Source organism: Branchiostoma belcheri, unplaced genomic scaffold (genome assembly GCF_001625305.1).
Source record: "Branchiostoma belcheri isolate BF01 breed outbred unplaced genomic scaffold, Haploidv18h27 scaffold164, whole genome shotgun sequence".
NCBI lineage: Eukaryota > Metazoa > Chordata > Leptocardii > Amphioxiformes > Branchiostomatidae > Branchiostoma > Branchiostoma belcheri.
Window position 1 is genome coordinate 483563 of NW_017803091.1, and position 25222 is coordinate 508784.

Genomic DNA, 25222 nt, shown 5'->3' on the forward strand with positions numbered 1-25222 from the left:
GAGAAGGCTGCTAGATTGTAGGTGAGCACTAGTAGTTTTGAACTGCTTCTGTCCTGTCCATTGTCCTATCAATTGTATGCAACATCCTTATACATACTGTTAGAACTACATGTACTAGAAGTATGCATGCAAATACCAAACAAGAGTAATCCATAACTACATGTACATTTTATACATGCATATGGACACCAAACTCCAGGTGAAGTTGACTGTTGACTGAGATGAGTGCTGTGTACAACATGCCGTCCCTTTGATCACATCATGGAGCCAATTTTGTTCTGCCCAGCCTGACTCCCCTCTGTGGAGGCTGTTATGAAACAACTAGGAGCAGAAGAAACAGGAAAATCCAACTCCCAGGACAGCGGGAATCGAACCCGGGAAGCCAGCTTACAACACCAGCGTGCTAACGACTACTCCAAAAGTTCCCGACAGGTTGGAATGGAACCCAACTGTTACAGTTACACTGATACATCAGTCCATCTATTCAGGTGGGGCACAACAGGGCTCCAAATTCATTTTTGGGAGTAGCACTGGTGCACCCAACCTAAAAAATTAGGTACACAGAAAAACTCTGAGGTTAAAGAAGAATTTTAGCAAAACCTTCAGGTAACATACGCAAATTGCATATGGAAATTGCGTATGAAAATTATGACCAATTTACAAATTTTGACGTATGCAATTTTCATCTGCTCGCGCAGTTTTCCTACGCAAGGGTTTTGCCCATGTGTAAACTGGGCCATACAAGGGCTACAGTTTTTAGCCCTTGTTTGTAACCCAACCCTTCAGCTCTACTGGACCTCCCCCTCTTATCTTAACACCTCCCCCACCCACCATAAATATTGTACAGTCCCTAGTATTGCAGTGGATATGTAGGGTATGTATACTTTAGTATGTAGACCTTCAACACCGGTAGTTTAAGGTTAGCATGAGGCATCATTAATCAAACATCTCGGTGCCTGAAGTTTTTTTTCTGGTTTTGCCAAAGTACACTGAAGTGCTCAGCTTGTAGTTGGCTGGAACAACAAGACAAACACCTGATGATGTTGACCTCTACTTATACGATATAGATGATCACAAGCTTCTGGCAAGGTCACATTCATTCCCACCCCATACCCCAGCTGCCTTACACCATTGTACACAACTATTGTCTACCTAATGTCACACATGACAACTTTACTTTTGTCTTGTCAGGCCTACGATGTTGTGTTTCCTGTTTCCCGACCGACCCTAGAAAAAACTGCTGACCCTAGCCTTTTTTTTGTGCCCCCTGCAAGGGACATAAATTTTAGAGCTGATCGACCTTTTCTAGTTCCATGATCTGACACCTGAGTGATGTAACTGTGTACAATCAGTTTTCCAACAATAAAAAATTATTACATGTGACATTGAAAATATAAGTGCCCTCATGCAAGTTTTACTTTGTTAAACTGTACTTTTGTACTTTTTAATTTGTATCACTAGAGATTACCAAAGTCTAAAAAAAAGAAAGAAAAAATAATAATCCCTACCTACCGACCCTAATCTTTTTAGGACTGAAACAGGAAACAACATTTTTTGCCTAGGCCTCACTGATGTCACAGCTAGGGCAAGGCTTGAAATACTTTTTTCTACCTACCTGCACTGGTACAGGTAACACTGAACATTACCTGCACCAGACAAATTTTACTTGCACCACTCAGAATTTAGGAAGTATGCACAACACTTAAAACAGTCTAGAAACCATTGCCATTAAGTACACATTCAATAAAGTACACATATAGTTACATGTACTATGTACATGTAGATATAATAAAGTAATGTTACACATGTAGTTACAGATACTATATGTATATTATACATAATATATATAATACATAAACCCAGTACACAGACCAGTGCAGGTTAGGCATAGGCCAAAAATACCTGCACTTTGGTTTGTATATATGAAAGCATAATCTTATGTACTTACATGACCAACAATTGACAACTATGCATGTAGTGATACTTTCCAGCAATACATTTTGTACATTGATAACTATAAATGAAAGTCACACAATGGAGGTAGAACTGAATTGACTGTTGAATAGTTTGAAATGGCAGGTCGCTCCATAAATAGCTCTCCTCACAGTCACAGTATTAGGCCACAGCAAGTCATTTTTATGGATGACATCAGTGCACGCATTAATTTTTGCCTGATTTTCAAAAAAAAAATAAATTTTGTTGCCTTCTGACAGTAGTCAACATGATGAAAATGAGCAAAGATTGCAATTCCGGACGGTGGATAGCAGATAACTATCAAGAGAGGAGACAAGAAAAGGTTCTGATTTGATGTTTCTTACTTTGATGCAGGTATGTTATGCTGGCTGTGTATATGTGATGTTCCCACTGAATCAAAACCATTTGTACAATGACTGAGTCAAAATTTTAAATTGTAGGAACCTTGTTTTTTTTTTTGGCCTGCCTTGTTTTTTTGCGCCCGCTCGCATTAGATTTGGAGTCTGCGGAGGATGTCATCCATAAATTTACTTACTGTGACCTTATGTTCAGCTTCAACATAGAAATGGTGTACAGGCACAGACAAACAGACACAAAAGCATTGGTGATGACATCACACCACACTTTGTGTGTGCCACATGGAGACTCAAGGACACCTGAATAAAAAATGAGCCAGTCCCTTCTGCTGCCACCTACATCCTGCCTCATTCATCATGGTCACAAACCCACTTCCTCTGTGACCTCCTTTCTGTTTTCTGTATTCCAAGCCAAAAAGTAAGTCGCAGCGTGCAAAATACCTGGTTGCCCATTTGCCCCGGGCAACCAAATCTTACTTGGGGCAACCTACTTTTGAACCTAGGTAGCCCAGTGTGCTACCTGAATTTTAAGAATGCCCCCCCCCCAAATCATGCCTATTTGGCTTGCACCATTGTATCCGGCAGATGCTTTTTAATTTTAGGTATTAATGGCTATTACTAGTATCAGTTAACTAAAGGCTGTTAGAAATACTGTGAAAGGCTTATGTATGTAACATTACTTAATTTGAGGAAAGTAGTAACTTAAAGGTGGGGCAACCTAAAATTCTGATGGGCAACCTAATTTTCGCCGTAGGTTGCCCACTGGGTAACCTGGTTCAAAAAAGTATTGTGTACACTGAAGTAGGACCTAAAATCAAGGTCTATGACAACTTCCCTTTCATCCATCCCACCTGATATCAAAAGGATTTGAGATGAAAGTTTGTTTATTACCAACAGGATAATAAAGTTTTGTCATCCACAGGAATGTTGGACCTGTACGTGTACATGTATGCTTGTTCAGTAACTGTTGTTTATCCTGTGTACTGCAGTTATACACTGTCAGTGCAAGAGGGCCTCTTGTGGATATTGACTAGTGATCAGTTATAAGTGCCATACATGGGGAACATTTCTATTGTCTACTGAACATACATGTCATGCAATGTACAAAGCAAAACATCACAAAATTTTGTTCATTTATAAAAGTTGAAAATATAGATACAAGTAAGAACATATAAGTTGAAGTTCTAATCTAATACATGGAAAAATACAAGTTGAAGTTCTAAAACATGGAAAATACAAGTTGAAGTTGCCTGTATCTCAAACACAGTACACAGCATGACCCAGTAGGGCCTGCCTCCTGTAACACTTCACAGCTCAGATAAACACACATGGCCTGACACTTCCAAATTCCACATGCTGATAAATAGCTGCGCAAAAGTGGGGAAAATCCTGAAACCTGTCTAGAATTCTGGAACTAAAGACCCCAGAGCCTTGACTCCCTGTTTACTATTACATTAGTACTGTAGGCCTTCAATACTACAGCCTGTGGGTCTGTATATGATTATAGTTGGATAGTTGATCACACTGTATAACAGCACGTTGGTAGAACGTACTTCGCCTGTATGAAACCCACACTTACCACAGTTTTCAATGGAGTTTCAGGGCTCGAAATTCATTTTTGGGAATAGGTGCACTGGTGCACCCAACCTAAAAAATTGGGAACTAACTTCAAAATCTTGAACAAGTACTACAACAAAGGTTTTGTGATTTTTGTGACAGTTAGATGCCAAGAATATCCTGTATAATATTATACATTTGATATGTACAAAAATACCTACAAAAATATTTTGGTGCCAATGCACCCACAGAAAAAATTGGGACTGCACAGCTCCAATTTTGGGTGCACTAAGGTGCACATGCACCCAGTATTTCCTCAGTATTTCCTGAGTTTTGACCATTGTTACATGTACATCAGAATTCTGCCTGTTGCGGAGGATATCTTTTCCGACACAACATTTGGAAAACTACAGACGGAGTATTAACCTTATATGCTCAAATACAACCATATATGAGACGTTCTGCCAAAGTGCTAAGCAAAATACATAACGCATTTCTCAAGGGTGCAGTACATGTACATGTACATTCTGCCGACGTGCAATCAGACATAGCAGTCTGCATCCCCTTACCCATACTGCTTTGTAACAGATAGAAATAGCCCTGGGATTGCAACAAAAGTCATGTCAACCACAGGAAACAATTATCTTTTTATCTTGCTAAAATACAGTGAACTATGAACTATAAATTATGTGTACTTCTTAAATGCCACTGAAAAATTACAATGCATTTCTTTCAAATTTTCCATACAATTTAGGTCCTTCCATTTCAACTGTCAACGAAGGGGGCCTGCATGGGGGGTTCCCGACAACAATCTACACTGAATTCGGAAACTCAATTCTCTATGGCAATCACTCGTGATCTTTATTTGTAATCAGATACAGATTCATGTACAGATACATAGTCATGCACAGATACAGATTCATGTACAGATATACAGACTTTCCGAGTATGATGACCGTGTCAGTCCCTACACCTGAGTGAGGGTCACAGTTGACACGGTAGCCTTCGCGTGGATTTGTTTAAGGTGGATAACAGGTTGCGAATCTGAGACCAACACACTTGGGCATCCGTCTTCCCCAGCGGATCCATCGAGGGAGACGTGCTGGTTCCGGTTCGGGTGCTTGCAGCGAGCTGCCGGTGACTTGGTTACGCTCAAGGTCCGCCTTGACTACGCCAGCCCGCCTGGCGCTGCTCTCGTCCGCCAGCTGAAGACAACTGCCGTTGGAGACTCGACCCTCTAGTTGAGGGGGGATACGTGTAAAGTGCCTTTCCCAAGGGCACAACGTCAGTGCGCATGTTCGGACATGCCCCCGTGTTCCGACCCAGGTTCGAACCCGGGGCTCCTTGTTGAGCGCCGAAAGCTCTATCCACTACGCCACACGACGCCACACGACGCTTTACGATAAATTCCAAGTGGCTACAACGCATTACGTAGAATTAAAACAGCAAATACGCTTTACGCAAAATGCGCCAATTACGCTCTACGTTGAATTAGAGCGGTCCATCTACGCTCTACGTAGAATTAAAATGGCGGATTAAGCTCTAGGGAAAAGGGCTTGCGGGCCCCCAACAAAATGGTGCAAAGCCATAGCAATGGATGGAGATATCTGTAGTACATGTAACTGCCTGGGTTTCAATAGGAAGTAAAGGTCTCTAGGTAAATGTTCTATTTTCTCCACCAAAGAAAAAGAACCAGAGACGATGATTCCATATCCTGCTGGCTGGTGTGAAGGCGTCCCAGTTTGGCTGGTTATCCTTACTAAGAACATCAAAGCAGAACCTACTCTGATACTGTGTTTTTGAAGGCTTACTCATTGAGTCGGCAAGTTTAAGGAAAGCAACCTTTCACAGTGGGCATCTAAGCCTTGAAAATTCAATATTATTCTGAAACACATTGAAGAAAAGGTCTTTTTAACAGTCATGCTAAATTTCAGGTCATTTGGCAAAAAAAAGAAGAAATTGAATCCATTTAGCTGAATGGAGGAGAAGAAGAAAAACATGAGGGAAAACAATATATTTCAGCCATACCTATGGTATGGAGTCAATGGCACACCTACTGTGGTTTAACTAATGGATTACCTTAGACCAGACACGAGGTTTAACTAATGGATTACCTTAGACCAGACTGACCCTATCTGTCTGTTTCCCATCATCCCTGTCTGGCATACCAGTACAGTAAGGCAAGGAAAAGTTTCATGTGGAGTATAAAAGAATAAAAATTATAACATACGGCATAATCATGTAAGTTTAATATCTGGCAAACATGTATATGGTCCTGCCTTTCTTGCACTATACATGTAAAGGTAAAGTCACCATGTCCAATTGAAGAATGGTACATTTTAAAGGCTGTGGTGCCGATTCTAGTGGTAAACATGTTCTCTCAACTATTAAAGGCCACACCGACTTAATTTTATGGATGACATCCTCTGAAGACCCACAAACTAGTGCGCGAATAAAAACAAAATTTCGGCCAAAATAAAAATGTTACTAAACCACAGGAATACAAAGCAGGTATTGTGAATTTGCGGCAGTATAGCAACGTATGTGGCAAGCCGGCACATGCTGGCTTTTTGTGGAATTCATGAATCGGCACTGTACGTATGTAATGAGTTCTTGAGTCATGGAGCTTCGGTAGCCTGGGTGCCATTCTCCAGAGTTACAACCGGCTCCGTATTGTCGCTAACTACGTATACCATTAACTACCCAGGCCTAGAGCCAGGCCAGAGCCTCAGAGGACGTGATCTTTTTTTCTTTCTTTTTTTTTTGAGAACAGGCAAAATTCAATGTGCACACGGCTGTCATCCATAAGATTAAGTCGGTGTGGCCTAATTTTGAATGTACTAATTGTGAATTTGATTTCTATATACCATCTGACCCTTTTTTTTTTGAAGGACACAGAAGTCAACCCAGTCCAGTCTGCCAGATTTCAACATTCCTACAACCTTGGAAAATTCTTTACAGGGTCACAGGTCAAAGCTGTCCCCTTATAAATTTCTGGGCAGAGGCAACAGATGTATCCACACTCCAGTAACTATTGTACTCTACACAACAAGTAATTTGTTCTACTTCATCTTCTGCAAAAGCCACCTTTGTTTCTTGATACCCATCAAATTGCTAGCAATGGTGTGTTTGGATAGTGACAGAATGGCTTGTAGTGGCGTGAAATCAGGCCCGGCACCCCTGGTGGACTGTCCATTGTGCAGGTTCTGAAGGCCCTTTCAAAGACTGGAGGCCTGAAGTAGACATGATCTGACAACTGGTCATTTGGTAGACATTACTACTTGTTATGTAGGACCAAACAGAGGTGGAGACTTCCACCCTGAATAAAAAGGAAATGATTATAATCCTAGAAACCAATTTAATCCAATTTCACACATCTTTCCATGATCATGAATTAGAAAGTGACAACGTAACAAGGTATGAACAACAGGTCTGTCCAAATTAATAAGGATCCTGAACATTCTAAACATACATGTAGCTTCAAATTCAAGTACAGTATCTTGCAATGGTCATAGATCATTGAAGATCTGTTGTGATAATGAGCATACCATAATCCACATCAATGTCAAAATATTAAATATTTTTCATAGTAATTGAAGTGACTATTTTACCATCACATGACCAAATCTCCATCCATACTTGCGCCTAACAAAGTAACATCAGAATCATTCACTGCTTCCTCAAACTTTCCTAACACAGGCTGACCCAATTTTCTCCAAACTAACAAGACAGCGGTAGGAAGGCTCTACTGGTCCACTGGAACTGGTCACAGTAGATCAGTAAACTCAGGGGCTCAGGTTCCCAATGTCATGGCTAGCCTTGTGAGGGGGCCTGTATGGGGGGGTCCCCACACCGCTCTATGCTAAATTTTGAGAGCTGGCGACGTATTACGCTAAATTCAGGAAATTTCTTGATTACGCTTTACGATAAATTCCAAGTGGCTACAACGCTCTACGCAAAATGCGCCCATTACGTTCTACGTTGAATTAAAGCAATCTGTCTACGCCTTACATTGAATTAAAACGACCAACTAGGCTCTACAGAAAAAGGCATGCAGGCCCCTTGTGTCTGTCTGAGATTTGGGTATCCAGAAATGGTTTGATTTGCAGCACGGAGTTAGCAGTACTTTCCATGTATCAAGTACACGATAAATGACTACAGTTAAACTTGTTTCCTTATACTTATGGTACAATTTACTATGAGCAAGTTTAGATGTACTTTATTAATTTTTCTTACAATATATATCATTTTTTTCAACAAGAACAATTTGGCAATGTATCTGTATGGTGTATAATTATGCATTACAACCAAAGATTTTAAAAAATACAGTGTTTGTTTGGCAAAAATATAATTTGAATACTTGGAGGAAAAATGGACACTCCTTCTAATTCTGCAAAAGCATATCTAGTTTATCAAAAAAATGGCACACATCACTCATCAGTACAGTACATGTAATTCCAGCCTTTAAGGGTTGAGTAGTGCTGTGTACCGGTTCGCTAGACCAGTTCCGGACTTGTAAAAATGTTTGGGTTCAAGTAAAAAAAACCTTAAAGTCAAGAACCGATTCTGGACTTATTACAAAAAAAACCATGTCACATACCCCTTTTCTTTCCAAACCACCTAAAACCTTCCATAGATTGTAAACTCTGTGCTGCAAAATGAAGAAAACATTGCCATCAGGTTGCCAACATGCAATTTTATATATGCCATGGATTTAGGTCTGGACTTACAAGTCTGGAACTGAACCTAAACCTCAGTGGACTTGATCCGGACCTGAACCTAAATGTGGGTTTAGGTACACAGCACTAGGGTTGAGGTATTCCTTGCGACCAAAATACACCACAAATGCACATGGCTGGCTGAGTGTGCTGGTGCAGGTATGTGACTTATTTCACACTGGTGTGAGAACCTTGCCTGTAGATGTTTCAGGAGACACAGAGGACAAATGTTAATTTCTCTCCTGTCAATCACTCTCAGGGGGAACAGATTTCTGCACGAGGAAAATTTGTGCAAGAAAAATTTGAGTGAAACAAGAAATAACAACAAAACCATCCACCGCATCAAGGCCAGGGTTTGTCTTGTCTCCTTTATTAAAACTTGATGACAGTCACAATAGGATCTAACTCTTAAGTGTCCTGTATCTGTATCTGTATAGCCGGTATAACCGCCTTTCAGCGTAACACACCAGCTTCACAGGAACGTGGCACGGCGGCAGCTGGCCACATTACACCGATCGACTTGTTACACCTAGCCCTTGGACATCTAACTCTAGACATTGTTTAAAGCTATCTAATGACAATGCCCCTACTGTACTTGGTGACAGCGAGTTCCACTCTGCAATAGTTCTAGGAAAGAATGAATCCTTGAACACCTCAATCCTTGGTTGATAACTCTGGTACTAGTAGGCATGGCTATTTCTTGTTCTCTTCTGGGCTGGTATTAGGTACTTAGTGATTGGGACGTACACCAGTTTATTACTAGTCACACTAGCACCTCTTTCATAGTTGTTCATACAGAATATCTCCTGTAATACCTCACTCTGTCCCATTATCTGGCCAACATCTTACTGATATATGATTACAGTTCAAAATATTAAGTACCTGTAGGAAAATTGTTAGAAGATGAAATGTCTGGACTATCACTGCTTGCGTCTACAATATTCCAACAATAAAAATATGGTAAATACATAGAAAAAACAATACCCAGGTACTCCCAATATAAACTCTAACTCCATGTAATGAATGATTCATATGATATTTCAACAATGTACGGGGGCTACTTAGGGTATTGTTGCCAAAATGCAGGTAATCCTGCCCATAGGAGTTTTCCATAACTGGTCCCCATACACAGTTTTACATATTATCTGCAAAGAAAGACCTACACAATACCACACCTGGGAATATATGGAAACTCGAGCCAATGCCTTTTTATGGTGAAGAGTTATCCTGCATATTTCAGACCTAGAATATGGCAGAGTATGGGGATCCATGAACAAAGAAAGACAAACATAACTGGAAATGGTACAGCAAGATTCTGTTCTATACAAACAACTATAAAATGGGAACTGGAGTCAGGAAAATGAACACAAATCTACAATGGCTGTCAAGATTTATAACTTGATGAGTGTATTGTATTATGTATGTAATGTTATTGGTTAGTTACTGTTTTTTCTTTATTATTATTGCCATTATTATTATTTATTGTATCCCTATTTTACTGTTTGTATGTGACTGTTGTGTTTTGTTGTGTAAAACAGGGCCCCATTGAAAAGAAGTGCAATCACTTAATGGGCCACTCTGTATAAAAATGACGGAAAAGAAAAATAAATGTACATTTCTTACCCGTTGCAATGGTACCATATTTGTCATGATCCTACATTCAAAGATTGAACGTAAAGCTGACAATATGAGTGAGTCACAAATACTGACATTCCACTCCAACAGTGTTGGATGTTGGCAGGGAAAGTTTGGCACTTTGGGGGGGGGGGGGGGGGACAATAAGAATGCTATTGTAAAGGACAATAAACAAGTTTTCCAATGATAACTGGGTCTGGACTTGATGACATATGAAACGTCTGGTGATGACGTCACGTAATGAGCTAGTCCGAGCAGCGGGTCATCATTTGATTGGCTGACCCTCAGAGGCGACGGCCAATGGCGCGCCTGTATTATTCAAGTGATGTTTGTTGTTTTGTAAACACAGATCTTCGCGCGAGTGTTCCTTTTCTCGGTGCGTTCTATTTTTGCGAGGTCAACATCAAGCTCCGAGAGCTGAGTGGCTTGTGCGCCAGCCATGTTGATGATCGATCGCGGAAAGTACACTGACTACGGCTATATCAAGCGCGCTTTAGCGTTCGGCGGCGGACATGTTGATGATAATAAGATAAGAATAACGATCTATCTTAACGTAGCCATTCGGACGTTCGAACGGACGCTAACGTTGCCGTTCGGACGTCCGAACGGCCCTTACCTAATATGTACACACCCAAAAAGGGCTTAGACGAGTAGGACCAATCAGCGCTCGTTCAAAATCTGAACGAATATTCAGACTCCAGACGCTACATATGTCATCAAGTCCAGACCCAGTTATAGAGCTGGCGAATATACTACTGGGGATGGTACCCAGGCTATTGAAGTATAGGGGGCACAGTTAACAACAGCCAAGAAAGTCCAAATAATATGAGAAATGACAAAAGTACATGTAGGTACTTTATATGATACTGCTGTTCTTTTTGACACAAGTAGACAGTTCGTTTGTTGGTAGCAATGTCCAGATTTCAATTAAAAAAAACAATTTTCAACAAATGGCCAACCTGAAACAGTAAGGCCCACACCAATTTAATTTCTTGTTTCTCGGATTTGCCCTGTCCATTTTTTTCATATTTGGAAAAAGAAAAAAAATTTTTTTTGTTCTAAGGTAAGTGCAAAATGCTCTATGAAAGACATATTTTGGCCTCAAACAGTTGAAGAAAGTCCTTTTCTTCCAAGTTCTTAATATTTTTTAATGTAACAATGCAATTTTGTTTCATCAAAAGTTCAAAATCTATTGTTTTAATTATAAACCAGCCTGGTATGTTCACTTTATGGCTCATAATGTAACATTTCCGGGCTAACATGGGGTGCCTTGGCCTGTTTTTTTTTTCGCCCTGTCGTTTCATATTTTTTCTGAAAAAATCCGAGAAACAACTAATTAAATTGGTGTGGCCTAAGGATGACATGCACAGAGCCAGACTTTAGGTGAAAGGTAAAACATGGACGTGTGCCTGGTTTCTCAGAAGACATAGCTAAACCCTGCTACCAAAGACTTTCTGGCACACCTCCAGAAAAAATGTTTGAAACTTAGTTTAACGTGTTTATACTAAAGAAAGATTCTTCCAAGAAGCTAGTTCCCAGATGAGATACCTATCTATGGCTGTCTAAACTGTCCTTATTTAAACTACGGCATGGTCTTTCTCAGCCAGTAAATCCAACCAATGACAAGCAAGATGACACAACTCTGCAAGATTTGAAATGAAAACAACATGGCGGCCAAAAATTTGATGCATGTGTCTTCAAACCAAATTTCGATACTAGTAGATTTGAGAAAAATCACCTGGGAAAATCAGAAAGAAACATGCTACATTTCTGGGTTCCTGGATAATCTTCTGACTTGTGTGGGCAATAACCTCAAATAAAGTGGGTGACTTTGGTGACAGCCTGGGATGCTTTGGGGATTTTGAAAGGTTTAATAAGTGCATACTTTATCAGGAATTTACGACAATACTCATTTAGTCACCAACATGTTTACTGTAAACCTTGTACCAGTTTTTATTGCCTTATTAGGCCACACCAATTTAATTTCTTGGTTAACGGATTTTTCTAGAAAAATAATGTAGCGGGCGGGCAAAAAAAAATAAAAATAAAAACAGGCCTAGGCATATTATGGCCCAAAATGGTACGAGACATGAAGTCAACACACCAGGCTGGTTCAAAATTTAACCAATGAATTTGGAACTTTTACTGATACCACTGCATTGAAAAATGGAATTGAACTGTAACAACTAGGATGAAAAGGACTGTTTTCAACTGTTCAGGGCAAAATATGAGCATTTTGCAGTTGATTCTGAATTTTTTTTTTTTTTGCAAACCAGAAAAAAAATGAAGCGGGCGAATCCGTTAACCAAGAAATTAAATTGGTGTGGCCTTAGCATATTACTTACTGATGAAGGCAACTTTATAGTACATCTTCTCTGAGACAGAATCCAGAACAGTACATCATGAGAGGAGGAATCTTACTCCCACACTTGTCTTTGATCTCCTGAAGGGGCTCTTTATGAGGATGTTTACAAAAAGCCAGCCTCAAGAGACAGAGGAGAAGATTAAATTATTGATTTCATCTTATGGAGGAGAAAGAAAGAAAAGAATTGCAAATGCCACAGGTCTTATAAGATACTGGACAGGTGCTGAACCAAGGTCAGTGATATCTTTCATACCAAATCAGCCTCTACATGTACATGTACATGTAGGTTGGCATGTACAGGGGTGCCAGAGTATACAGTGCAATTTTAAGGAATACAGTACAATGGTATTACTGTAGTATACAGTGCAATTTTACAGAATACATTAGTATACAGTGCAATTTTAGGAGTATTCCGTAAAATTGCACTGTATACATGTAGCACTGTATCCTAATACGATTGCACTGCATTCCGTAAAATTGCACTGTATACTAACATGATTGTACTGTATTCCGTAAAATTGTACTTTATACTCTGACACCCCTGATGTAGCATAATATGATGTACCAGGGTACATGCAAAATTATGTCCTGCCTTCTATAATCTATAATCTATCTTTCAAATTTCAATCATTATTCAGAATTTGAAGTGAAATAGATTATATTATACATGTATTGCATATCATATACTTATCATGCAAACATACACACTTCATGCCACCCAACCAAAGATACCTTTTCAAGTGTTTTCTCCAAACCAAGGCACCACAGCTTTTATCTTCAAGTGATACTTTTGCAGTAGCTTCAAAACTAAAAGGCTATATGAGGGGTCAGTCATATTATTCACCAAGTCACTGTACAGACATTGTTTTTATTGAAAAGACATGTGAACAGGAAGAGATGATTAGAGATCAATTATTATTATTAAAGAATACAGAAAAAATTTAATTATCAACCTTCATCAAAAATGACCACTTAATCAAAAATGACCACTCATGATATCAAAGTAAAGTAAGTAAGTACATGTACTCATATTGTACTCAAGAGGCCGGTATAGAAGACTACTTGTATGTGAAAGAATTTGTAAACACTGTGGTGCAAAGGCTGTGGAAGACGAAATACATTTTTATTTCTAACTGTTCATTCCATAACTATGCTCGAAATGAGTTGACTATTACTATAAACTTCTACAATTTATCCCAATTTCTCTAAACTTACAGACCAAGAAAAAACTATTTTTGTTTTAACTTCCCAAAACCCACAAATTTTGGAAAAGGTGGGACATTACGCATTCCATGGTTTACAGAAGAGAAGTCAAACCCTTCAGACATAGTTTTAGACAGTTCTAGACAGCTACCTTCATCATGTAGACTTGAGTTATTTTATACTCTGTTTCAATGTTCCTTTATGTTTTGTAATTTGCAATTAGCCTCCGGGCACAAATTTGCAATAAACTTTTCATATCAAACACCTGATGATTACAAATATACCTTGTGACACATACAGCCATACTTCATATCATGTTTTTTCCCTCTGTCGGTGAAACTGCAACATGGATCATTCTACATTCTAATCTAAGTAAATTTTACAAACGAAATCCTACATAACACCGCTCTCAGCAGTCAGGTCACCAGCGTTTGGGTCAGAGGTACAAGAGTCAAGGTTGGAATGTCACTGTATATTTTCAGTTTCAAAAGTGAAACCAAACATGGATATACAGGCACACTGTTTTTCTGATACCAACTTCTGTTCATCTCAACAGAACCAGCACAGAGTCTTGATAATTCAAAACAGAAGTAAAGCTCACCCCCCTTCTTACCTTCCTCATTAGTACCTTCCATGCTGATCCTTCGTTCAAACCAATTTCTACACAATGGAACTAGTTCCAAACTTTAGGCTAACTGTTTTTGGACCATTTATAGCAGCATATTTGAATACATATAATTTTATCTGACGCTAAATTATCATTGAAACATTAACATGCAATACCCTAAAACATCACGTATTACTACTGAGTCTGACTACAGTGTACTACAGTAACCTACCTTCGGGTATGGTTTCCATATAAGGTAATATTGTGTCAGAGAGTAGACAGAGAACTGTCAATCACTCACATGTCAAACTAGGGGGGAGGGGCTACTGCCCTGTACCAGTACCTGGCACTTATTCATAGGATTTATTGGAAGTGTATCTGCATTTCTCATACAATCCATCCTCCTGAAATGCAACAGTTAAACTATGAAAACAGAAAATTTTGAAATTTTGCCTAATTCAGTCAAACCAAACAGTTCTGAGTTGAGGCTGTGACAAGTACAGTACTAGTACTACTATTTGTATGTCTACCCTTAGATAGTAAGAACAGCTCCTTAAAAAAGAACTAGACTCTTTACCCTTCAAACTTGTCACTGTTGCAAGAATCTTCTTGTAACTGTATCTATGTGACAAATGAATCTCTTTAACAAACTAGACTCTGACTATTAGTATTACACAGCTTGAAGAAGTGAAATTTTTGGCATGCACAGACTGTGATGATCCATACAATTCTTGCAATTGCAACTGCAATGAAAAACATGACAATTTGTGCATCAAAAATATTTCTCTGTACAAGGAACTCCAGTCTAGATCTCCTGACACAGTTGGACAACCTGTGCAAGTTTCCAATACTCAAAGTAACACTCTATCCTGTGGCATTGATGATTAGAGCCAAGTGTAACTATACCTCTACTTAGAGCTGGAACATTGTTCTCTAGATTTTCAAATATCAAATCAAATTTAGATATCATCTTGGAAAAAACTCTTCCTTACAAACATAAAAACTAAGGATTATAGTACAATTAATATGTGTAACTGGCTATCCAGTCTGTTTCTTCATCTGTTCAGCTGAAATGTAAACTCTTCTTCCAAACTGGCTTCATCAGTGTAGTTATGGACAAGGCAGCATCTGTATCTGTATCGCCGGTATAGCCGCCTTTCGGCGTAACACACCAGCTTTGCAGGCACGCGGCACGGCGGCAGCTGGCTACATTACACCGACTTGTTACACCTAACCCTTGAACATCTAATTCTAGGCATTTTTTAAAGCTATCTAATGACAATGCCCCTACTGTAGTACTTGGTGACAGCGAGTTCCACTATGGGATAGTTCTAGGAAAGAATGAATTGATATACTGAAAGAACTGTACTGTACAAGAAAGAGTTGTACTGCTACACAATTGTACATTTGTACTGTACATTTTCAAGGTGAAATAAAGGTTGAAAAAAAAATTCTTTAACACCTCAATCCTTGGTTGATAACTCTGGTACTAGTAGGCGTGGCTATTTCTTGTTCTCTTCTGGGCTGGTATTTTAGTAATTGGGACCTCCACCAGTTTATAAGTCATTTTGTCCATCATGCATAGTCTGGAAGAAGCATCATATCACTTTTCTCCCCTTCCTCCAAACATCACAGCAGCAGCCATCTCCAAACATTCAAGTACACGGACAAGAAAACATGCTCACAGCCTCTTCAACAACCCTCCACAGGGGAGAGGCGACAGTAGCTGCCAGCATTTTTGTTCCACGGACTTTAAGACCATGATCCGAGGATTTATTTTTTGTTTGAAGTTCGGGGAGTAAGTGACATGGAAAGGGAGTGACCCTATGGAGCAGGAATAACAGAGCTATGGGGGAGAAATTCCACACAAGCTGATGTAAAACCCACTCTCAAACATATCAGGAGATTCCGATTCTAAGAAAAAAAAACACAAACTTGCCCTGGAACAGCATCAACAATGACCAAGGCTAGTCTCTACCAGACTAACTACGCTGGCTATACATAGGAGAATATTTACCAGGGGAGTTTGGCCGCCTTGTAGGTTTCCCTTGGCCAATTTCACTCTCTTTTTTGCCAAATTCTACGATCCATATTCCCGTAGAAAGGCCTGGTGGAGGCTAGACCAAGGCAACGACTCAACCTAAGGCAACACATCCTAGATCTGTTTCTTAAACTGTCTGTCACAAGAGATATAGACTACATACCAGTAACTCTTACTATTGTAGACATTTTGTCCTCTAATTCATGACTTAGACAAAGTGTAAAGTGCACAGCTTGGTTCTAACTGAAAACCCTGACAATGAACTTTGACACGAAGAATTCAATAGTCATAACAACCCAGAAGCCGTTTGATGGAAATGGCAGACACTTCCCAGAAAGGGGAAATGCCAGGAAAAATTCCAGGAAAAACTGCAGTCTTTAAATCAGTCAGCAGTCAGTTGTTAGCAACCTTTCGTTTCTGACCTACATGTTAGTTTTAGTGTTTACTTTTGGAGTCCAGGTACATGTAGGTCATGATAATCATGTGTTAGATGCATCTGTAAGATGGGATTCTTAAAGTTAAATGGTTGTAGTGTCATCCACAAAAGCTGACACAAATCTTTTTTGTGATTGGTCATCCCCATACCTATACATGTCAACGCTTTTGATTGGTCATAACCGAGCAACTGATTTCCAGTGTGTGTTGTCTTATAAAGAAATTATTTCATTTCAACTTTTGTGGAGTACAACTACAACAACTTAGTACAAGAATCTTTCAGACATGGTTTCCATGACACAATTCTTCAGGGGGATATCTGTTTCTTCAAGATTTTTAAGCATTGAGTTACTACAGATATCACAATATCTACATGTATGCAGTAGAGCCTGGTAAACAAGGTAGGAGTAACTGTCTGGAAGTCTGCCCAAGATGGCTGACGCAAACTTCCTCCGAGTGCTGAGGCAATGTCTAGCTCATTTCTGTGCCAGAACGCTAGGCCAGGTCTGGTACATATATTTTTGAATCAGACTCATAGCTTTCTAATACTTACACTTGAAAAGAGACTTTCTTTTGACTAGATGTCTCTTTTACTGGGGCCACAGAGTGAAGTAACATTAATGGTTGAATCTTCTCTATGCCAGCAAGAGAGGGTGAAGCAAATTACGTTTGGTTAACATTCTTCTAACTAATCTGTCTTTCAACTACAGGTCACCATTTAAATGTCAACTTCAGTCTGTTTATCCCCTATAATACACCTGTCTTAGTGCTGTATTTTTTTTCAGTAATAGCTCCTCAAACCAAGCACTTTCAAGTCATTCCCTGGTCAATTGTGTATGCTTCTTTTGATATAAACGAAAAACTTAAATTTTGGGATATACAACTGTTCTCTATGCGTTCAGACAAAGCAGGGTACTGTATATAATAGTACAGATATGACCACCATATACACATACAAACTTCATTAAAATGTCTCGCCACAAAACACACAGTACTATTACTACTAATCATGACTTGGGAACTAGCGTTACAGGTGGAAATAACCAATTTTTAATGAGCGTACCAACCATGCATTGTAGGAAGAACCTACACTTTCTGTTACAGTTCAGATAGGTATACAGATGAAAAAAGTATGACTGTGAAAGCAGCATCTTCCTTTCTGATATACACTCATGATGTGGTCAGATTATTGATAACAGATCTTACCTCTCAAAGCTCAACATTCCTTAGCTATGACATCATGTGGAAACAAAAATAGTCTGGATAGTCCAGGTAAGAGAACATATCATGAGGGAGATGAGAACAAAAAGTTTCCTTCCTCAGAGACATCCCCATGTTGATCAAATTTGTATGCTTTTAGGCTGCTTCCTCCTAGAGATGGAATTTTGGCTGCAGGGCACACATGTGGAAATTCACACGTCCCCAGTGGTACTGAGATGGTATAGAGTAACCACTGAAGCACTGCCAACATCAAACACAAAAAAGTTCCTTTGTGTTTCAGATGAAAATATTTGCCCTTTTAGTGCCACTTTTGTAACATGCTAGAAACATGCAACTATGTACAGTAGAACTATAGTAGAACTATTGAATAAAGGGTTTGTTTTCTGAGGTAACATTTTCTGTTTTCATCCATATTGTTAGATTTTTATAGACATCTGAACTACTGTATTCAGCAATGAAACCTGTTCAAAGTAAGAAGCAATACCAAACTACACAACAGATGTTTGAATTTATAGTGGTAATTATTTTTGCTGATGTTTCAGTGAAACAATAGCTTTCTTTCCAAACAAAATTAAAGTACTAGAGTAGTAGAGTAGTAGTATCCAGTCTTCTATTATACTGCTGTTAGAACAATAATTGTAATATACAGCAAATTCAATGAATAACAAAGATACTGTGTATGTTATAATAAAAATCAAGAGCCCATAATTCTCCAATTCAGTGTGTAAACATTTCATCTAGAGATCTATATAAAAGCTGTTGATTTTTACTTTTAGAAATTTGCAAATAACACTATATCCTCTACATGTTAGGGAGAAGGACTACTTTTGCAAAATTATTCGTAAACATTTCCTACTTCAATTTTAGGCCATCCTTTATTTGGACTTGACTTATGTTACCGAAAAGCCTATAGTGCTGTGTGGTAGAACATAATTAAATTGGACAGTTCAAAATTGTGTGTTTTATATAAACAACATCAAAGAGTAAGAAACAAGATTATTTAGGGATATAGCAGGAACTACATGACATTAGGCTTGTCAAGACAAGTGCTGATATTTTGTCACCACATTTAAAAGGCAATCCTTGTGATTATGTCAATAATGTTTCTTTCATCTAGAATTCTCCAGAAAGAATATCTACTGGCATTTTTAACTCTCATAACACTTATGTCTCCTGAATGCCCAGCACCAGTATCTGTTGATTTATTCTTGTTAAACAGGACAATTGAAGTTGAAAATGTTTTACAACAACACACATAAGAGGTATCACCAAACAAGCTGATGTGTACAACAGTTGGCTATTGTTGATGCCTGTTGTCTGCCACAAGTTTTCTTTCTCCCCTGCCTTATCAAATGTTTTGTGACCCTGTGTGGAAAACTTTGGGGTCAAACTACACAACACGGCCTGCGTACAATGGCTGTTAGGTTGGGTGAATACTACGGGTGGATACACTCAACAAGAAGTACACCACACAGAACAATGGGGAAACACAACACGGCAGCAGGGGTTGTGTTGTCAGTACATGGCCCACACTCTGACCCTAGCAAGATAGGAACCCTGTCTGTACAGACTAGTACAGGGTCTAGACTGGCTCTAACTTTGGTCAAATGTCCTGAAGTTTCATGTTTCTGTTGTACAGTGTATGAGGAACAATAATTAAGGTTTACATACAGGACTTAACCATGCGTGACCAGGTATGGCATACCTGTGCCGTTTCACCTGGTGTCAATATCAACAAGTTAGCTAATCACCCAACATCTGCTTGGAGATTTCCGAGTTAGCAGGCGAGTATACCGTGTTTTGAAGGTGCAACTCACCTTGGAAGTAGTTTTTGTTGCGTAGGTAGCTGACACTGAGGCGCAGGATGGAAAGTTTGTCGAGTTTTGAGAGGACATCGTCAGTGAAGGGGAGCATGGACGCCAGGCGGTCCAGCTCGGCGTTCAGACGGTCCCGGTGCCGCTTGCTGGGGTTGGTCTTCGCCGGGTCTTTAGCCACGGCAGGTTTGCTACAAAGGAACGGAAAAACGTATAAACTAGAAAAAACGGGCAGGATTTTGTGTTCTACAGACTATAGTTTAGTCTTGAGCCGCACGTTTGGATGTAAACTGCCGTTGGTTTACGATCGCGTGCCAACACAGCGGATGGAAGCGACTAAAAATAAAACTACGGGAACAAAATGGCCCCGAAAGAGTGGAGCTACTACCTTACCTTTTCACGGGTCTTCGCCGCTTTCTGCCCGCGTACAGACTGCTCATGGTGCCGAGAAGGTCGCTCACACCGCCCGACGGTTCGCCACAACAAGTTGGACCTGCAAATTATGGGGAAGTCAGATCGGCTTTACAAAAACCACAACTGCCGTCTTCGGGACACTCCGACAAACTTTCTCTCCCTTCAACAAGCGATCCCGTCCTAACTTCCAGTCACACGGAGTGTTACTCCAGGCAAGACTGCTCTCTGTGTCTTCACAAACAATAAGTCTGCTGGGTGAGGGAATGAGGAGAACGAAAACTGGAGTAAGTTTAGTTGGAACGTTTCTCCACAGCAGGGCGGTATGGCCTCGTCCCCCTCCCTGTGCCAGACTCCATGACTGAAGCCCTCTTTAATTTATGCGAGTAGGCCAACAGATAGCTCCCCCGCAAGGACATCATCATTTCATTATTTACCTTCCTTATGTCCCGCCCCCTTCAACTCTACTTCTCAAAAACACTACAGAAATTCACAACTATTATCAAGAGTTGTCAAATTAGCATGTCAATCAAATAAGGACCTGTTGGCTGGCTTGCTTACAAGTGCGAGACGACCTCATTTACATGTAATTTGTTTACCCAACACTCGTGCATACATTATCAGGCACTTGGCGGGATTGTGATGGGCCGGATACCAGACCTGACCCTACAAGAGTGAACACGCGCGCTGACTAGTTAGGGAGATCTGACACCACACAAAACGGTCTATTATAAAAGGTTTGGTAGTATATTTTCAGAGCTGTGTTTTTTAACCCGCGGTAAAGAAAACTTGTCTTAAACGGCCGAAACAATATCTAGAGCCTGATCTCCAGAAAGATAATATAAAGTGTACACAAGAAGAATTTTTGTAATTTTTAAATTACAAAAATTCTTCTTGGTGTGGTAAAGCATAAAGTAGGTAAGTGCAGAAAGTCACAACATTCAATCAACACACACAAACACTCGAGACTATTAGTATTACATTTTTTAATTCACCTCGATGAAAGAGTTTCATGAGACGAATTGTTTAGTGTTTGTATGTCTAATGTGTTTCCACACACTGTGGCCAGCAATAATTTAGAACTTAGTATATGACTGGATTGTGACGATGTTTGGTATGTGGGTATAGGTCCTTGTTTTCAAAATGATCGCCCATCTTGCTGCGGCACGGGATAATATGCTATCGGTACAGGAAAATACTTATACGCCTTACTTCGCGTACTGTTTGTGGAATATTTAATTACATGAACGTATGCATTGAAAAATTAGGGTAAAGTTAACAATAGAAAAAATAAACTAGACAAAACAGGGAAGAAGAAATGGCAAAAGACATCAAACAAATCTGACATAATTATAACGTTTCTCTGTGACATTTTCCAGAAATGCTGCTCCAAGGCCACATGCATATTCCGGGGCTGATTTACCGTTTACATGGCTACAGACAAAACAGTTACCAACAAAAGAAGGAAAGATTCTAAAGAAACTCCTTTTTTCAGCAGATTTGTCCTGCTGTGCCCAGTAGCAACTTGTACAAACATCGCGCCAGGCAACGTGCAAACATTACACAATCCTGATAGCGGAATAATAGACTGGAGGGTAATTCACAACCTAATCAATATCAATCAGCGCTCAGTCAACAGGGAGGCGGGCGGGTATGGGCGGGACTGGGGAGGGGGTTGAACAGGGTTTTATAGAAGTAGTACGCCATCTGTGGCTGGGACAGTAATTGGAAAAAGAATCTTAGAGGTGGAAAAAGATGTATCCGTGTTAGTGTACTTAATGTCGTAAAGATATAATTTGTACTGTCTGTCTGTCTGTCTGTCTGTCTGTCTGTCTGTCTGTAAATCTGTTTCTAGGTCTCTCTATCTCTATCTCTCATTCTCTCTCCCCCCCTCTCTCTTCCTCCCTCTCTCTCTCCCCTCTCCCTCTCCTTCTCTCTCTCTCTCTCTCTCCCTCTCGCTTCAGTAAACCTGTTGGATGTAATCAATTGGCCTAAATGTTCTTCTATTTTCAGCATTTGAATTTTCATTTTCTTTCCCACTCCATAATTCTCATACCTTCATTTCACTTGATAATGACAGAGCAACTCTATCGTCTCAACTGGCAAAACTGTATCTGCTAAAAATCTGTATATGGCATGTGGTAGCTCAATTATGCATCTTCTAAAGTGATAAGACGGCTCCATACCTCCGGATGCTAATCTGATACAATTCTAACTCTCTTTTGTATATCACCACAGTACGATGTTTCTGTGGAACTCCATTCTTTCTCACAGGCAGCGGCCCGGCCACCCTATACATGTACCTTCCCTCTCACCAAGGAGCTTCCATCACTCGACATCAAATTTCTACAACTCTTTCACACGCCTGATTTTTTCCACTGTCCTTTCTCATCTACATGTCTTGCCTTGGTGACTACAAATAAAGCACATACACCAATGTTGCAGCAAGCGTTCCTAACAAATAGCATACATAATGGCCACCTAACGCATGTGAGCTAGCCTCTACCAGGCACCGCGGATCGCCTGGCCGAAATAAAGGGATAGTATACCAGAGAAGGTCGCAAATTGGATCTTTACTCTGGCCGGATCTTCTCTGGTATACTATCCCTTTATTTCGGCCAATTTCTACTATTTTTCCAGCGATCCGCGGTGCCTGGTAGAGGCTACATGTGAGCGGTGTGGTAGATTAGTACAATCTTTATACCTCCATGGTACAATAGCCTTGTACATCGGGTCCACGACTTGCTCTTTCGACCCGTGAGGTAAAATGTTAATAACCGTAGGTTGCTTGGATGTAGCAAAAAAAATGGTAGAATTTTAATACTTGCCGCCACTCACTACTATCTCCTTTTCGTATTTGATATGTGAAACACACGATCGCGAGTACTTACTGGACTATTGTGGGGTATCGTCACCTGTAACCAGAAATGCGAATGAATTTGCCTTTCGTACCTCGGAAATATTGTCAAAGTTCTTATATTTCAATTGGGCAAAACGTCATTAAAGAATTAAGAGTATATTTGTTCTTCCAGAAGTATTCAATCTCACACAAATGCTACATGAAATGCCTCGGAGAAAAACAATTGGAATATCATCATACGAAAAGTACTAACGTCATGTACATGGAAAAGCTTTAGACAGTATTAAAAATTTGATGATAATTGAAAAGAAACTCAAATGATACAGAATACAGTTTGATCATACAAGTATTCGGAACTGAATTCGAACGATCATGTGAAAATTTACATGACCCCTTAACGTTTAATTCTTTTCACATTTGTTGCACATTGTTACTGTGGGTGTACGTGACACATTCGGGCGTTGACTACGAATAAAGCACACAACAATATTGTAGGGTGATCCTACTATTCCTAGCTAGTAGCGTGCACACATGGCCACCGGACACATGTGAGCGGTGCTAGTGGTAGACTAGTACCAGAGCCTTTTACCCCCTGGTTACGGACATGAAATCCAGGAAAAAACAGTTTTCCATCAGAATGTACAAACATCAGTGCCTTTCTGAAATCACTAATACGTCGCCCTTTGTCCATTCGATGTCGTCTGCCATATATAATACAGGTGCACTGTACCAAAGTCACGCCTTTATAATAATCCGCCCCGCGAACTTTGCACACACGCAGCTGATAAAACCTGAGCATGCCATATGTACTGGAAAACTGTTGTAGGCGGGAAACTGAAATTTGTTTATTTTGCCAACAATGTCCTTGTTAATGGCTAACATACAGGTGGGCAGTTGTGACGCAGAAACAACGTTAACGCAATTTTGCTTCCTCCGAAATACGCTTTTTTTTGTAGCACTGCAAGAACCAAAGTGATGTTCTACAGGGAGGCAACATAGAGCCATGTACTTTGGTTTCCACCGGACATTTCCGTTTTGTCGTCGCGTAAGTTTTGATCTATATATAGTGTAGATGTACAGAAGAATGTTAAACATTTTCATGAAGTCTCTGCGTTCAGCTGCGTTACATATTTGAAATAAAACACACCGTTGTCACCATGAAATATTAAATATCGGAATTATCGCTGTTTTTCTCTTGCTTTTCTTAATTTAAAAATGCCATGCAGGAGAAAAATATCGCAAGGAACCTAAAATCTCGTGCCATGACTGGATGTCCTTTCCTCGGAACACCTTCGGTAGGTGGAAGAGATATTGGACAGGACGATGCTCAGAATGTCGTGATACGCGGGAACAACAAGTTGTCTGTAGCAATGGCTTTCACGCGAGTTTTGGGTGCTTGTCACATTTTTCTTGTTTGGGCGATCGTGACATGTCTTTGCATGTCATCGCCTTGTCAAAAGAGCCGTGAGCACCTGAAACTGAGCCTATCATTGTTTAAAACCACTATCACAACAACAAGAGAGCACGGCCCCGTCATGTTGTTAGGGCTAGCCCCGCACGACATAGTGCCATACCTGCACGCACACTGTGCCTGGAGGCGCTCAGAGATGGTCCGAACTGCCGTCCCTGTCACCCCGTGTGTTGTAAGTTGTGCCGCCGCTACACGCCCGCCGTCAGCATAGGTGTCAGGTTTAATAGAATGACTCCACTTCGTCCTTTCGTCAGTTTATTGCCGGCTGAGTTGAGATGGCATTGTGATTGATGACCAAATTAACATATCCATAACTTCCTATAGCCAGACAGTAAAAAACAACAAGGAGGGCCGGGAACGTGTCTTGGCAGGACGGTTGAGTCGGGTTCATACATTTTTCATGAGCGTCCGCCCCGCCAAATTTCCCTCCGCTAATAGATGACTCTCTCCTGATTTTCGTTCTGTACTAATGGATTTAGGGTAGTTTTCTGAGGCAAACGGCCGTAGATAATGTTCTGTAGAGTACTGAGCATGGACAAACGCCTGAAGCACGG

The 25222-nt window shown here is 40.1% G+C and overlaps 1 protein-coding gene across 2 annotated transcripts in view; it reads right to left on the reverse strand.

Moving 5' to 3' along the window:
- The window catches only part of LOC109466370 (aryl hydrocarbon receptor-like), a 68710-nt gene extending 43827 nt beyond the window's left edge, over window positions 1–24883 (reverse strand). The window contains exons 1-3 of one of the 2 annotated variants that reach the window (XM_019764082.1): window positions 24772–24883; window positions 20320–20419; window positions 19930–20117 (exon numbers count right to left, since the gene is read on the reverse strand). In XM_019764082.1, coding sequence (XP_019619641.1) covers window positions 19930–20117; window positions 20320–20366 — 235 coding nt within the window. In that variant the 5' untranslated portion in view covers window positions 20367–20419; window positions 24772–24883. Of the gene's footprint in view, window positions 1–19929; window positions 20118–20319; window positions 20420–20774; window positions 20881–24771 lie in introns of those variants that run through there. The other variant, XM_019764083.1, reaches the window with a different exon arrangement.
- Between the last annotated feature and the right edge of the window lie 339 nt (window positions 24884–25222).